Here is a 17,847-nt window from a genome sequence, read left to right as displayed (position 1 = left end):
TTCATCCGTATCATCTTTTATCGCCTTTAAATAGTAAGATATTCACAACTTTCTCCACCTCTTATTAACGACAGGACCACCAACATCACCCCACAAGACTAATGATGCACCTCCTCACACACGCAACACCCTCTTACCCCCTCCTCCCCTTCCCCCTTCCTTCTCCCCCCTCTTCCCAGATCCTTCTCCCCCACCTGTGTTTATACATTCATTTGTCTACACCTCGTTCTGACAGAAAGTGTACAATGTTTTCCTCCGGTGAGAACTAAGGGGATCACATGACTATTAGACACACCTACTTTATTTCACCTGATGATTACATACCCTAACGATATCTGGGGGAGGGAGTGATAGGTTAGGTTAGGTTAGGTTAGGTTAGGTTAGGTTAGGTTAGGTTATTGTTACCTTTTTTTTCATTCTCATTAACGCCTATAGCTATATCATCAATGTCTGCAACTATTCTTTTCAGTGCATCCCACTCAACATTTTGACACCACTAGTGAGGGGGCGGGGAGGGGGAGGGGTGGGGGGGGAGCGGAGCCACAACCTTTCGTCGGCTTTGTTTACTTGTATTGATTGGTGCCAGTAATGACGAGGTGGCGACGTGTGTCAGCCCTCCCCCTCCCCGCCCCTTCCTCCACTCCCCTTCACCCTTCCCTTACTTCCCCCCTCCCCACCCCTTCATCCTTCCCTTCCCCGCCCCATCACCCTCCCCTCCCCTCACCTGCCCCTTCACTACCCCCCTCCCTTCCCATCTTAAGGTCTCCTCCTCCTCCTCCTCCTCAGCCACAAAGGTTATCCTAAGGTCTCCAAATGTCATTAATTATCACTATATTCGATAATGTCATAGTTTACCTGGATTTCACTCTCCGGGGTTAGGTTAGATTAGGTTAGATTAGGTTAGGTTAGGTTAGGTTAGGTTAGGTTAGGTTAATTGTATTTACACTTTATTGGGATTATGAACATCTAAAAGAGGATTTCTGATCGTTTTTTTTTTAGTATTGGTTGAACACCTCTGGAAAATTATACAGAATGCAGAGGGGTTTTTTGTTTTTGTTTTTTTCATATTGTATAAAATTCCTACAATCGTGGATAAAATTGAATTGTTTTTGTTCATTTCTTTGTTTTCTGATTAAGGACGCACTTTTGTTTCTCTTATGCCACCGAGTAGAAAAGAAAAAAATTAACATAACATTTTCTTTCAAACCAAGGTCCCCCTCCCCTCTATGTGTGTGAGGGGGGGAGGAGGAGGGGGGGGGGCAGACAGGTATACAGTGGGTTGGCTGAGGTGGATCGCTCGGCTACCACTGTCGCTCCTCGTCACAATGTCAACAAACGCGCCAGGCAGCAAGTCATCCAACCACTAACACCACCACCACCACCACCCGTATCTACCACTATCACCACCACCACCTACAACTACTACTACTACTACTACTACCCCTACCACCACCACTACTACTACTACCATCCCCACATACCATCACCACCCCTGCCTACTATTACTACCACTACTACCAACACACTACCACCTACCACCCCTACCTGCCAACACTATCACCACCACCACCACTACTACTACCACCACCACCCATCTCTCTGTCCTTGTCTGTGGGCGGTGGGACGTGGAGGCGGGATTCAGCAGCGTTAATGCGTGATTGTGTTATCTCCGGGTGGCTGAAAGGTCGCTTTGTGGGCGTCTCCGGGAGTAATCACAAGACATCAGTGTTTTGTCAGCTGTGGCGACCCTGCAGCGCATATCACTGAGCACTCCCAACTCCATTCGCTCCTTGTCAACGCGTTCAAGTCGCACGGAACGTCGGTGTACGAAGCAGGAGGGATAGATAGCGAGGGTGAGTAAATATCTAGGTATAGTGGAATAAAATGAGGATAATGAAGAGAATACAATAGTAAAATTTAAAAGAAGTAATAAAACGACAAATAAAAGATGTTATTGTTAAAAAAAAATCTTAATGTTGACTCTTAAAGAACTTCAATAAACATACGCGTCTTTTATCAATATCCTCCTCAAATGATGTAATGATGACGTGAACTCTGAACCTCTTTTGGATAAACATAAAATAAAAATATATCTATGACATTAAAGACGCACATGAGCCTTTATAGTGTGACAATATGAGTACGGATCACGACAAGGCACCTACACACAGAGGCGTATGCAAATTTCGTATTTTTTTTTTTTATCTGTACGAGTGATGACGTTGGCAGATAATAAGCGGACACCACCTGTCAATACGAGCCACCTGCCTACCTGCCTATACCTACGGACCAGGTGAGAGAGAGAGAGAGGAACAAATTAAAGTATAAAAACATATGTCCTCACTCACACGACTTCAAGCATTTCCGGCGGCCATCTTGAAGCACTTAAGACATACCAAACTGAGTGACGCTGTGTCTTGCCTCCTGGCCGCCATGTTAGTACACACCAAAGCTTCACTTACAAGGGTGTTGGGAGTGGGGACCATATTGCTACACCAGAGGCATCAGTTGACGAGCGAGCAGTAAACGTGAGGTGGTAGCCATATTGCCACACACTCAGAATAGCAGTTGGCAGGCAGGTAGTAATATGTACTCTGCTTGCCATATTGCTGTACTCAACATGGTGAAGCACTCAGTATGACGAGTGCTGGCGGCCATCTTGCCACACAACAAGTAGTAAACAGCGGCGGTGGTGAGTGATTATACGAGACCCAGTCCTAATAGGCCCCAGTCCTAATAGGCCCCAGTCCTAATAGGCCCCAGTCCTAAAAGGCCCCATTCTAAATAGGCCCGAACCTAACCTAACTAATAACATAGGTACCTAGTTTCATTGGGTACCGCTCCCGATGTTACCTAATACTAATGGTTAGGTTAGGTTAGGTTAGGTTAGGATCTAACAATCACAGCAAGGGCTTAATAGGATTTCAGGGCCCTATTTGACCCCCCAACCATCAGGGCCGAACAGTGTCAGGGCAGCTACATTGTGTCTCGGTTGACATGACATGCACCAGTGAAGGAAGACTTGTTGGCGTGAGTTAGTAAATTAAAGACTTACTTCTGGTGGTATGTGTAAATTATATAGAGTGTATCGAGTGTACTACACCTTATGAAAGTTCTGTCAAGTGTTGTAGGTACACCTGAGCTAAGCCACATGTCGTAAGGTAACACCAAGATAACGAGGGAGGTTATACACGCACACATACACAATCAGACACATACATACATACATACATACATACATACATACATACATACATACATACATACTGTACATACACACACAGCAACTCGGGGGGGTGGGGGGTTCTATCTTGAGTCATTAAAGTAAACAATTATCATGCCCCGACCGACACCTGGCTATCATAAAGGCGTCATTCATCACTCTTACACCTGGTCGACGCACGTAATTAACATGAGGGTCACCTGCGCCTTGACGACTACAATTTCGAAACTTGGAGGAAGAGAGGAGGAGGAGGAAGAGGAGGAGGTGATAAATGAATGGAGAGAAACAAAAGAGAGAAAAATAATACATATTCACCATAGATTAACGATAAACGGAAATAAGAAATAGATATTAATTGTCGTCAAGGGTGAAGGAGGTGTGAGAAATGGAGATAATCATTGTATTTTAGCATTTCCAGGTTAATGGCTCCTGCTGATGGTGTGATGGTCTGCTTCTGTAGGGTTTTAATGGCTCCTACTGATGGTGTAATGATGACCTTCTGTAGGGGTTAATGAGTGTTAATGGCGGTGTGAAGTTGTTTTATTTTCCTTAAAGTCTTAGTCAGTATTCCTCGTAAATCATCTCAGAGTAACGTGAAAAAAATAAGAAAAAAATCGAAAATAAAAATTAATTTTATGAATACGACAAAAAAATAAATAAATAAATAAAAAAAATCGAATACTTCATGTGACAAACGATTCTATTTTTCTCTCTCTCTTTCTCTTATAATGAGAGAGAGAGAGAGAGAGAGAGAGAGAGAGAGAGAGAGAGAGAGATTACCCCCAAAACAATACAATAAAACCAGTAATGAAACCTTATACAATATACATATACATAAAAAAACATATACAAGATTATTAGACATAGATATCACTAATTTCCTCCTGGCGAAGGTGTACAGGTGAATGGACGCACCTGCAGAAGGGTTAACACGGGGGTACTAAGACACGAACCATTTAGATAGGTAGAGATACTGAGTGTGTCTTATACAGCAGAAGGCCACCGGCACCTGACCCAACACTCCGCCGCGTCCCTCGTAATTACTTGGCTATGATGAATTTGTACCGTGTCTCTTTGTCTTTCGGACGCTGAAGACGAAACGGAAGATAAGGACGAAGGAACATTAGGGAAGGAAGAGTAAAGGAGGAGATGAGGACGAAGGAACATTAGGGAAGGAAGAGTAAAGCAGGAGATGAGGAGGAAGGAACAACAGGGAAGGAAGAGTAAAGGAGGAGATGAGGAGGAAGGAACAGCAGGAAAGAAAGAGTAAAGAGGAGATGAGGAGGAAGGAACAGCAGGAAAGAAAGAGTAAAGAGGAGAAAAACACCAATAACAGCAGTAGTAGCGGTAACAGCAGCAAAGATATCAGGAACAGTAGCAAATGTGTTAACAGTAGCAGAGATGTCAACAACAACAGTAAGAGCGATAACAGCGGTAAAGATATCAACAACACCAACAGTATCGATAACAACAGTAGAAACAGCAACAGCAGTAACGATAGTAAGGTATCATCAACCAATTCTTCCTCAGACCTCCACAATAGTAACCTAACCTAACCTCATCTTCAGAGGCTGACCGGGTGCTACAGTACACACGATCATTTCCTCCCTCAGATAACATACGACTGTCACCTGGGCGTGGTGTTGAGAGCATACGTCTTACCCTCTTCGATATAGTGTTAAAAAAATATACACATACATATTTATAGGTCAAAATTTAAACCTTTTAAGAACGCTAAAATATTAAGTTCTCGTGGTTGTTAATGTCAAATAAAAATATCTTGTTTATTTACGTGTATATAAACTAGTATATGAGGTAATGACTGACTGTCTATATTTACATACAAATTCAGATTCCTAGATTAACATTTGATGATACATACGGTATAACCAACAGGTGACCAGGTAAATGCCCGTAATTAGATATAGGACAGGTAGGTAGGTAGATCGTTACGTATATATGATGAATGGTGGGTGTTGATGAGACTCGCGTATAATGTGCACTGCAGCCGACGGTCCTGGATGATGATGATGATGATGATGATGATGATGATGATGATGATGATGATGATGATACGATAAATGTTAAAAATGTAAACAAAGGCAAGTAAGGAGACGTAACAATTATACCACAAAAAAAACTAATTAAATTGAAAAGCAAAACACATTTTCCTATATCAAAGACTAAAAAAATAAATAACTAAAATAAAATAGAATAAATTCATGTCTTTACAAACCAATCAATACACCAGGTGAGACAATTAAGATAAAGGTAGAGCTTATATAGGTGATATTTCAATACAGGTAGAGAGATAACACACACTCGTTTTGCGAAAGATTCTTGAGGGTTCCAACTTTTCTCCCCTCCTCCCCTTACACCCACATCCCCTACCATCCCCTTCTCTCCCACCACACACCCTACTCCCCACCTACATCCCTCTCCACCCACACCTACTCCCCACCTACATCCCTCTCCCACCCACACACCCCTACTCCCCACCTGCATCCCTCACCCACACCCTACTCCCCCACCCACACACCTACTCCCACCTACACCCCTCTCCCACCCACACACACACACACCCTACTCCCCCACCCACATCCTCTCCCCACCCCACCCACACCCCTACTCCCCACCTACATCCCTCTCCCCACCCCACCCCCACCCTACTCCCCACCCACACCCCTACTCCCCACCTACACCCCTCTCCCACCCACACACACACACACCCTACTCCCCACCCACACCCCTCCCACCCCACCCACACCCTACTCCCCACCACATCCCTCCCACCCCACACACACCCCTACTCCCCACCCCACACCCCTCTCCCCACCTACACCCCTCTCCCACCCCACACACACACCCCTACTCCCCACCCCACCCCTCTCCCACCCCACACACACACACACCCTCCCCACCTACCTCTCCCACCCCACACACACACCCCTACTCCCCCTACATCCCTCTCCCACCCCACACCATCCCCTCCCCTCACCCCCCACCCCCACCCATCCCCCCCCCCCAAAAAAAAATAGAGAGTGGGTCCCCGGTGAGTGTTAGGCAGATAGAGTGGCAGTTCCGTGGTTTACGACACCGGGAACGCTTATTAACTCACATTACACGAGTTTTAAACGAGTATTGGTGGAGCGAGAGTTGACCAGCGACCAGAACGAGTGAAGGGAGTAGCAGAATCGTCCCGTCCACCTTGGCTCTTTTTACAATAATCTGATAAATAGGAATGAAAATTCTGATCTCAATGTGGTGTTTTGATTCGGTGTGATCTTAAGAGAGACTCCTTATGATCTTGAGAGATTTTATGTGATATTGAGAGACTCTATGTGATCTTGAGAGACTTTATGTGATCTTGTGAGTGTCTGTGTGATCTTGAGACTATCTGAGAGACTGTGTGATCTTGAGACTATCTGAGAGACTGTGTGATCTTGAGACTATCTGAGAGATTGTGTGATCTTGAGACTATCTGAGACTGTGTGATCTTGAGGCTATCTGAGAGACTGTGTGATCTTGAGACTATCTGAGAGACTGTGTGATCTTGAGACTATTTGAGAGACTCCATCTGATGGATTCCAAGAAGAACAAGATAATATTGCTATTAATAGAATGATGACGTCACAAGCCATCGGCAATTTATATGAGAAAAAAATATGAGAAATATAATACAGTTCTGAGAATGACAGAGTCTATGTGAAGAAAAAATGGTGTCTTACAACGGTGGTGCAGCCCGAGGTGTGTGTGTGTGTGTGTGTGTGTGTGTGTGTGTGTGTGTGTGTGTGTGTGTGTGTGTGTGTGTGTGTGTGTGTGTGTGTGTGTGTGTGTGTGTGTAATCTATTTTCTTTTCCATTATTATTTTTCTCTTACAGAACCCAGTAGAAATTAGACATATTCCTGAGTGGTACTTTAAAGAAAGTTTAGACGTCACTTTTCCAGTCTTTTCAACGTTCAGCCAGTCAGAGACAGTCAAGTAAGTCTCTCCAGTCAGTTGGTGTGTTCCCTCCTCCTCCTCATCCTCCTCCTCCTTCTTCCTCTTCTTCTCAGCAGTTTTCGCTCAGGGAAGTCCTACCCAGAGCTCAGCGTCCGGGAGGAGTAGCTGAGAAAACCTCGCGCTAAGACAGTGAGTCGACAACGTTCTCCTTTGCACGCTACCTTGTCTGTGATCAGGAGGTAATGATGATGCAGGAGGGCTAACCACAGTGTACCCCGCGTCTCCCTCCCTCCACCTACCCCTCCCTCCTTCTACCCCTCCATCCATCCACCCCTCCATCTATCCCCCCTTCTATCCATCTATCTATCCCCCATTCCACCCTTCCCTCCATTCTTCCGTCCATCTGTCTGTCTCTTTCTCTCGTTGTTCTCTTCTCTCTCTCTCTCTCTCAAACCCCTACCACCACTCACAGTCTCCCCCCTCCCCCCTCCCTGAGTTGACGACCCCCCATTATAGTACATACATATGTGTAGAGAGAATAAATATGCAGGTGAAAGTGTGTGTGTGTGTGTGTGTGTGTGTGTGTGTGTGTGTGTGTGTGTGTGTGTGTGTGTGTGTGTGTGTGTGTGTGTGTCGTAACATAATTCGTACTCTTGGATATATATAAACTTTGAGTTATATTTCTTATTATATTCAGTGTGTATAAATTCCATAAACATCACTTCTGGGTTGACATCAAGAGTCTTTTGATGTGTGTGTGTGTGGCTGTGATTCCAGAAGGTGCTGATAGTGCTTTAGGAACAACTGATCTAAAAGTTAGTAGTACTCAATGACAGTTGGTCTGGGTAGCTCTCAAGTGACAGCTGGTATCAGGGGTAGAGGGACAGCTGTAGTGGATTGAGCTTGAAAAGACAGCTGGTATGAGGGTGGAGCGCGCCTGTGGGAGGGGAGGGGAAGGGGGAGGAGAGATCGTAAGTCACTAACTAGTATGGCCGTCGCCCGCAGGTGTGGTAGTCACGTGATACCTGGACGCCTTTTATTAATGTTTGTCAAACTTCACACCTTGGTCACGACGGTATTATTCACCTACCTCGATCACTGCTGCCAACTGTACGGAGGGCAGGGGAGGACGAGGTGGGGGAGGAGATGAGGTAGGGAGAGGAAGCGGTGGGGTTGGGGGAGGAGACGAAGGGGAGGGATAGAGGTGGGGAGGGAAGAAAGTGGTGGAAAGAGGAGGGGGGAGAGGGGAAAGGGTAGAGGAGGGGAGGAGGGTGGGGAGGGTGGTACTACTCATCTCTGTTTGGGGAAGATACATATAACACCAAGGGGGGCACTGGAGCTGACACGTGGCACTGCTGGGGGCCTGACACGTGGCACTGCTGTAGGGGGCCTGACACGTGGCACTGCTGTACGTGGCACTGTGGGGCCTGACGTGGCACTGCTGTAGGGGGCCTGACACGTGGCACTGCTGTAGGGGGCCTGACGGGCACTGCTGTGTGGGGGCCGTGCCCTGACACGTGGCACTGCTGTAGGGCCTGACACGTGGCACTGCTGTAGGGGGCCTGACACTGTGTGCTGCAGGGGGGCCTGACAGGGGTGGCACTGCTGTAGGGGCGTGGCACTGCTGTAGACACGGCACTGCTGTGGCCTGACGTGGCACTGCTGGGGGGGCCTGACACGTGGCACTGCCTGACACGGGCTGTGGCACTGCTGTGGGGGCCTGCACTGACGTGGCACTGCTGGCCTGCAGCCTGACACGTGGCACTGCTGTAGGGGCCTGACACGTGGCACTGCTGTAGGAGCCTGACACACACTGCACACGTGCACTGCTGTGGGGGCCTGACACGTGGCACTGCTGTAGGGCCTGACACGTGGCACTGCTGTGGGGCCTGACACGTGGACACTGCACTGCTGTAGGGGCCTGACACGTGGCACTGCTGTGCTGGCACTGGAGCCTGACACGTGGCACTGCGTGGCACTGCTGGGGCCTGACACGTGGCACTGCTGTGGGGCCTGACACGTGGCACTGCTGTGGGGGCCTGGCACTGCTGTAGGGGGCCTGGACTGCACTGCTGTAGGGGCTTGACACGTGGCACTGCTGTAGGGGGCCTTACACGTGGCACTGCTGTGGGGGCCTGACACGTGGCACTGCTGGGGCCTGACACGTGGCACTGCTGTGGGGGCCTGACACGTGGCACTGCTGTAGGGGGCCTGACACGTGGCACTGCTGTGGGGGACTGACACGTGGCACCATTGTACTGGAAGGTGACGCAGCACCATTGTATTGGAAGGTGATGTGGCACTATTGTACCGGGAGGTGATGTGGCACCATTGTACTGGAAGGTGATGTGGCACCATTGTACTGGAAGGTGATGTGGCACCATTGTACTGGAAGGTAATGTGGCACTATTGTACTGGGAGGTGATGTGGCACCATTGTACTGGAAGGTGATGTGGCACCATTGTACTGGGAGGTGACGCTACACCATTGTACTGGAAGGTGATGTGGCACCATTGTACTGGAAGGTAATGTGGCACTATTGTACTGGGAGGTGATGTGGCACCATTGTACTGGGAGGTGATGTGGCACCATTGTACTGGAAGGTGATGTGGCACCATTGTACTGGGAGGTGACGCAACACCATTGTACTGGAAGGTGATGTGGCACCATTGTACTGGGAGGTGACGCTACACCATTGTACTGGAAGGTGATGTGGCACCATTGTACTGGAAGGTGATGTGGCACCATTGTACTGCGAGGTGACGCAACACCATTGTACTGGAAGGTGATGTGGCACCATTGTACTGGGAGGTGATGTGGCACCATTGTACTGGAAAGTGATGTGGCACCATTGTACTGGGAGGTGACGCAACACCATTGTACTGGAAGGTGATGTGGCACCATTGTACTGGGAGGTGACGCAACACCATTGTACTGGAAGGTGATGTGGCACCATTGTACTGGGAGGTGATGTGGCACCATTGTACTGGAAGGTGATGTGGCACCATTGTACTGGGAGGTGACGCAACACCATTGTACTGGAAGGTGATGTGGCACCATTGTACTGGAAGGTGATGTGACACCATTGTACTGGAAGGTGATGTGGCACCATTGTAATTAGGTAGCGGTGCCGCTCTTGCATTGGTAATGGCGTCAGCTCTCGCCGACCCCGACCACCTAGCAGCCAGGCTGATTAGCTCAGTGACGGAGAGAGAGAGAGAGAGAGAGAGAGAGAGAGCTGCGACAAGAACCAACACAAAACGTATTAATCAATTGACTAAGACAAACAAACCGAACAAACAAACAAACAGACAGAGAGAGAGCCGGACAAAGAGAAAGATATCAGACAAAAAAAAAGACCAATCCAGACAGACAGACAGACAGACATCACCGCTTTCTTCACACTAACCCCCATGACATGATCACCATCACTCACCACCACCACCACCAAGAAGGAGACGAGAACAGCACAGGGTAGAGGCAGGCAACCCATTATCCACCAAGGTTGCAATTTCACAAAGCAAGTCAACCAAGTCTACTTGTGGCGTAAGTCATATCTTAAATGACCACTCACCTCGTCCCGGGGTCGTACTGAGCTGTGATGGACGACTTACTTGACACAGATAGGCCAGAACCACCCCGCGGGGAGGAGGAGATGTGAGGGATGGAGGAAGAGGTCAGAGGAGGAGATGGAGAGAAGGAGGAGGAGGTCTGGACGAAGAGAGAGAGAGAGAGAGAGAGAGAGAGAGAGAGAGAGATACGACCTGGTTACCTGAACGACTTCGCCTGCTGTGGTCAATAAGAGTCATCCACAGCATCACACCTTCAGGAACACCGACCTTGTGTGTGTGTGTGTGTGTGATGATGGAAATAAACAGTTTTGTGTTTCAGTTTCGTAAGACCAAACTCTCTCACACACACACACACACACACACACATACACACACACACACACACACACACACACACAGTGACTTACCGTTGGGAAATTGCCCCTTGATAATGCTAATCATTTTAATAGTGATCGCATGACAGGTAAGCGGGCTACATCAAGTGTGACCTTCAAGATGTGATCACAGAAGCAGTTTTTCGCTCTGATTCTTGAAGTGCAATTCTGGTGTGTTTCTAAACTTGAGATTTATGAAGGTATTGAGATGAGTTTGTTTTATTTACAGTTTTGGTTTACTTAAGTATTGTTAATTTGGAAAGTTAAGTTAGAGAAGAAAGGTGAGAATGAGTTAATTGTTATGTTCAAGTGTTTCTTTAATACGTTTTTCTTCTCTGTCTTGTTTAATCATTATTATTATCTTTCTGTGTGTCAATGTCTTTTATTCTTGTCTCTTTATCACACACACACACACACACACACACACACGCACACACACACACACACACACACACACACACACACACAGTCAATCTTACCTTTCTGCACTGTTACTATGTTGAAATGCCCTGTAGTATGACCTTCTCCCCACCTTGTTATTATATTATATTTATCATATTTGTATCACTTATGTTACTTGTATAATATTTGTAAATCAAGTGACCCATTTCCCAATTATGTAACTGTATATTATAAGCCTTTTGACTGCCATGCGCTTTCAATATACCGTTAATTATTATTATTATTATTATATACATACACACACATCTATCTGTTTACCTACACTTACACACGTCCTCCCCCCCCTCCCCCACCTGAGGCTTCACCAGAACATGATAATAAAACTCACATATTGATAATTTCCCACTGGAGTCTATTTCTCGGCGTTTAATTCCCAGCATTTTGATTAGCACTTGACTCCTGACATTGTGACTGGTCGGGTAAATCTACTGGGATTTTGATTGGTCAGTCACATATGTTAATATTTCAACTGTCGCTATCTCAGTTTTGATTGGTTGTGTCATTTTACCGGGATTCTGACTGGTAATTAATGTGTTAGTAATTAAGCCAGTATGTCACTTCTTTAGTTATGATTGGTTGTGTCATACTACTTGGATTATTATTGGTTGATCATATTTGCTAATATTTCCTTAGTTGTGATTGGTCGTAAATTCCAACAAATATTCTGATTGGTTAGTTACATAATTCTTAATTCAGAACATCATTAACTCTTATCAAAATAATATTCCTAATTAAGACCCACAGGTATGTAATTATTTTTATTTTCAGAGTAAATTAATTAGCAAATATTCTTTTTATTGTCGTATTCACATCGCCATTGTAATTCATTTATTTCTTGACCACAAAGATTAATTGTAATGCACTAAGGAATAATTATTTGTTATAAGAGTGTTTGGTATTTGAGTCAACCACATCAGTAAACTGTTCTTATTTCACTCATTAGATAGGTCATGGACCTCTTGTATACCTGTAATTAACCTTAAGCTTATGATGGTGTTTTAGTTACACGTCCTTGATAGATCTCTCGCTCTCTCTCTTTCTCTCTCTCTCTATTTCTTCTTATTTAATTTTGTATCTCTCTCTCTCTCTCTCTCTCTCTCTCTCTCTCTCTCTCTCTCTCTCTCTCTCTCTCTCTCTCTCTCTCTCTCTCTTTCTTTCTGTATTTCTCTGTGTTTCTTTCTCTCTCTATTTCTCTCTTTTTCATTCTGTCTCTGTCTCTCTCTCTCTCTATATCGCTCTCCCTGTCATTCTCTCTCTTTCCCTTTTTCTCTTCTTGTATCTCTATCTCTCATCCTTCTCTTTATATATCTCACCCTTCTCTCTAACTGGCTACCTAACAACCAATTCACTTAACAATGGTTGCAGGACAGAGGCCAGAGTTGAAGGGAGGAGGAGGAGAGAGGAGGAGGAGGGAGGGAGGGAAAGGAGGGAGGTAGGGAGGAACAAAGGGAGAGAGAGAGGGAGGGAGGGAGGGAGGGTAGCTTGGCTCGAGTATTGTTTCGAGAGAGTTGAATCCCAGGTCAAACGTGGGAGAGAGAGGCGGCGACACTGTGGTGGAGAGCTGCGGTTTGTTCAATGGTTTGTTCAGTAATTCAATGGTTCAGTGCTCGCTGGTGGTGGTGGTGGTATGTGGTGGTAGTGGTGGTGGTGGTAATGGAAGTGGTAGTGGTAGTGGTGGTGGTGGCAATGGTAGTGGTAGTGGTGGTGGTGGTGGTGGCAATAGTAGTGGTAGTGGTGGTGGTAGGTGTCGAAGTTGTTTTGTTTCGTTCTTGGATATCTAGAGTGGAGTCTTGCTGTTAGTAAAATGACTCGATCCCAACCAGAGAGAAATTACCAGTATATCAATGACGAAGTACCCCATTGTATTTCACCTGTTAAACAAATCAATGCTACTACCTGGAAGAGGTTTAGGAAAGGTTTAGGTTAGGTTAGGTTAGGTTAGGTTAGGTTAGGTTAGCCATACGGTGGTAAATCTTAAGGTGAAACATGTTGGGGGGCTAATCTTCAGGTGATCCCCCCCCCCACAAAATAAAGTATAGAATTGTGTACAATGAATAACACAGAGAGATGAATGAAACCCTCCGTGCACAGGTACAGGTGACTCATTCATTACTCAGGGTGAAGGAATCTCTCTCATTCCTAAGACCTTCATCCGGCAATAACTCACCTGAAGTTTGTATCCTCTGGCGTAATCCTCGTAAGTCCAGCCGAAGCCGTGTAGGACCTGCAGGACATCCTCGTGTGTTAGGACCGAGAAGAGACGGTCGAGGAGGATCTTGAGACGGATGGGGAGCGCCTGGCAGCCGTACAGGATGAGGGAGGCGATGTCCAACACCAGAGACGTCTTCACCAGCTCCAGCCCGGAGTCTTTCTCGCGCCCACTCCTGACATCGGCGATCAGGCTCACGCCCGAGGTGATGGTGGAGTCCCTGACGCTCACGCCCCCGCTGCCCATGCCCCCGCGGTCACTACCTATGGACAGAGCAGCGCCTAGGCTGGCACTTAGACCGCCGAAGCTTCCTCCCAGACCACCGCTGAAGACGCCTCGAAACCCCAGGTTCTCCAGTGCTGGAAGAGAGAGACACTGTTAGCTGCTTGGTCTAGGTAGAACACACACACACACACACACACACAACAACGTACAGGTAGACTGACACCTACACACTAATAATCCAATAGGACGGTAACGGATGGATGGATGGATGGATGGATGGATGGATGGATGGATGGATGGATTATGACAACAACTCAGTCTTTCTACCTATCTGTGCGTCATCTTTCTCTCATCTATCCATCCAAACCTCTCCATCGTCCGTCCATCCACCTTTATCATTAACCTGTCCATCGCCCGTCAACACCGAGACTAACAACAGAGTATAAACAAAAACCCGAGAACAAATAAAACCGATACACACTGAAAGGTAAAAAAAAAAAGACAAAGTAATAATAGCAGTCTTGTTGTCCAGTCGTCAGCCCATCCCACACCCAGGAGGACCTACCCCTCTCCCCCCCCCATCCCCCAACACAGCTTATGGCGAAGAAGAACCTCGATGGTATCCTGACGAAGGGGCATTGTTTCATTGTTTACACCTGATGGATGTGAGGAAGGGTTACTCCTACCTTTACCCACCAAAACAAAAGCGTACATACATACATACATACATACATACATACATACCCATCACCTGGCTCCTCACCCCCACCTACTACCCCATGACCCACCCTCATCTTCCCCTCTCACGCCCGCACCAATTATATGACCCCCATCCTCCCCCACCTAACACCCATCACCACCTTCCCATCAATTATCCCTATCTCAACACCCATGGCACCCCCCACCCACCCATGGCACCCCCCCACCCATGTCCCTCCCATGTCTACAGGTTACTACTACTCTCATATACATACCCATACTTAGGCACCATTTCTCACCTCCCATTAAACACCCATATCCCATAAAATATTCCCCATATCCCATTTCCTCCCCAGCTCATCTCTAATACCTTCCCTAAATCACTAAAGTACTTCTATGGATCCCTCACTCCTCCTCACTAATTTCCCCATCACTATCCCCATTTCCTTCCTCCTAGCTTGATTCCTTCCCCATCACCTTCTATTCCTCTCTCCCACCATCCTTTCCTCACTCCCTCACTCCCCATATCTCCTCCTCCTCTCTACCCTCCCTCAGTCCCCAGAACTCCCCCATCACCTCCTTCCCTCCCTCAATCCCCAGACCTCCTCCTCCTCCTTCCCCCATCAATCCCCAGAACTCCTCCCCCCCCCCACCATCTCCAGCCCCCAACGGAGATAAACACTGCAGTATTCAAGCCGTTCTCAGACGGAACAATAATTTTCTTGCTAGCGACGTGACGAATTGACTCACTTACTGTTGCCCTGCCATATCCGGTCTCTCCTTTGTCGGCTCACTAGAAAAGCAATACAGACTGGCAACTTATGTTTTGTATCTTATGGGGGGGTAATATGATGTATTTTATGAGTAATATTTGCCCCTGTGAGTAATATTCTTCGTTTTATGAGTAATATTTGCCCATGTGAGTAATATTCTCCGTTTTATGAGTAATATACTGTCTTATGAGCAATACTTTTATGACTGTTATTTCCTGTTGTGAGTAATATTCTATCAGGTGATATTGTGTCATGGGATAAATATTCTAACTCTTCTGGGTACTGTGAGTATTATTCGGTCTCTTATGAGTAATATTATCTTATGAGTAATATTCTGTCTTATGAGTAATATTCTGTCTCTTATGAGTAATATTCTGTCTCTTATGAGTAATATTATGTCTTATGAGTAATATTCTGCCTTATGAGTAATATTCTGTCTCTTATGAGTAATATTATCTTATGAGTAATATTCTGTTCTACACCCAATATTCTGCGTAATATAACCCACGTTTAACTAACACTTATATCCTGATGCTAAAGAAGGTGGGTTCGAATCCCATGGTCATATTGTTTATATACTATTGGAATCTTTATTTATGGAATCAGAATCTATAATTATATGCTATTAGAATCTTTATACGTGCTATTAGATTCCTTTAGTACAATTTATTAAATATATCCAGATTTTCTCTTTAACTCCACTACCAATTGATGTAAATGAGGAAATAAGAAGTAAAGAATACATAAGGAAATGAGAAGTAAAATGATAATTAAAGAACTGAATAGGCAAGAATAATTGGGGAGATAAAAATAATAAAAATAAAGTTCACACACACACACACACACACACACACACACACACACACACACACAATCTCCTGGTGTTTGTGGCCTTGGAATCGTAGGAAAGTGCTTGAAGTTGGTGTTTGTTAATTAAATGTTACCAGCGCGTTGTGGGCCGGCCAACGCCACACAGCGACATATTGGCTAAAAAAATATTTCGGCCCGCCATAACAGCCCAATTAGAGGCAATTTATGTGACAATTTGAGTCCAGCGACAATTGGTTTCCATGTTTGGATGGTGAGGTGTAATGGAGTGTGTGTGTGTGTGTGTGTGTGTGTGTGTTACTATACACGTGAAAACAATAGTTGGAAATTATTAACAGAGTCTACAGGATCATCAACAGTGTTTGTGGCCCAGTTGTTTGTGTGGTCTCTGTAGCCTTATATTCATCGAGAGTGTTTGTGTGTGCTTTACTGTTTGTGTTCAAGGTGGAGGTGGTGTTTGTGTTCAAGGTGGAGGTAGTGTTTGTGTTCAAGGTGGAGGTGGTGTTTGTGTTCAAGGTGGAGGTGTTGTTTGTGTTCAAGGTGGAGGTGGTGTTTGTGTTCAAGGTGGAGGTGTTGTTTGTGTTCAAGGTGGAGGTGGTGTTTGTGTTCAAGTTGGAGGTAGTGTTTGTGTTCAAGTTGGAGGTAGTGTTTGTGTTCAAGGTGGAGGTGGTGTTTGTGTTCAAGTTGGAGGTGATGTTTATGTTCAAGGTGGAGGTGGTGTTTGTGTTCAAGGTGGAGGTGGTGTTTGTGCTCAAGGTGGAGGTGGTGTTTGTGTTCAAGGTGGAGGTGTTGTTTGTGCTCAAGGTGGAGGTATAATGTTTGTGTTCGTCACGTGTGAGCTCATTGTTGTCTTTACCAACAGAATTATTGTAATAAATATTTTAATGGTGCGGTTTGTGCTGTTTGTTTATGTTATGGCGCTGTTGTTATTGTTGTTGGTCAGGTGAGTATATTAACTTGGCGTACCTGTGTTAACGACTTGTTCTAGAGGGCAAATTAACAGACCGTATCATAGTTTGTACCTTAGTGAACGCTGTAAAAAGAATCTATTTATTGAGCATATTAACACTCGGTCTGATAAGAGATTTCGTCAAACCAGCGTGTCTAGTGTAGTGGTCTTATGAGATGTATATTAGGGAAATTTATCAACCCCCCAAAAGGAAAAACCTTTGTATAAATAAACTCTATGACCAAACCGGAAGCACCGCCACAGAGAATAAACTGTTTTAACATAAGAGCCACAGCCGGTGTAGGAGTAGATCCTTCTTGGCGGCCCCAGATCCTACTCCGGGTCCTACGGAAATGGTATCCAAACGTAATTGCAATTTATTACACCTGATAACACCTGTAATCGTGCCCACCCAGAGTTACAGTTATGAGTGCACTCACCCCGTAACTTGTGGGCCCCCCGGGGCTGACTCATACACCCCTGGGGGCTAACTCCCTCACCCTTGGGGGCTGACTCACTCACTCTTGGGGGCTAACTAACTCACCCTTTGGGAGCTAACTCACACATCCTTGAGGGCTAACTCATCTACC

General features: G+C 45.9%; 1 protein-coding gene across 1 annotated transcript in view; it reads right to left on the bottom strand.

The window, feature by feature from the left end:
- Positions 1-14,159, bottom strand: part of LOC121863669 (zinc finger protein basonuclin-2-like) — a 29,976-nt gene extending 15,817 nt beyond the window's left edge. Inside the window, exon 1 of the mRNA XM_042362420.1 lies at positions 13,742-14,159. Within this exon, the coding sequence (XP_042218354.1) occupies positions 13,742-14,029 (288 nt within the window). The 5' untranslated portion in view covers positions 14,030-14,159. The remainder of the gene's footprint in view (positions 1-13,741) is intronic.
- Between the last annotated feature and the right edge of the window lie 3,688 nt (positions 14,160-17,847).

The sequence above is a fragment of the Homarus americanus genome, unplaced genomic scaffold (assembly GCF_018991925.1).
Source record: "Homarus americanus isolate GMGI-L3 unplaced genomic scaffold, GMGI_Hamer_2.0 scaffold43308, whole genome shotgun sequence".
In the NCBI taxonomy this organism is placed as follows: domain Eukaryota; kingdom Metazoa; phylum Arthropoda; class Malacostraca; order Decapoda; family Nephropidae; genus Homarus; species Homarus americanus.
The sequence above is the reverse complement of the archived record's forward strand: the minus strand, read 5'-3'. Positions and strand labels throughout refer to the sequence as shown.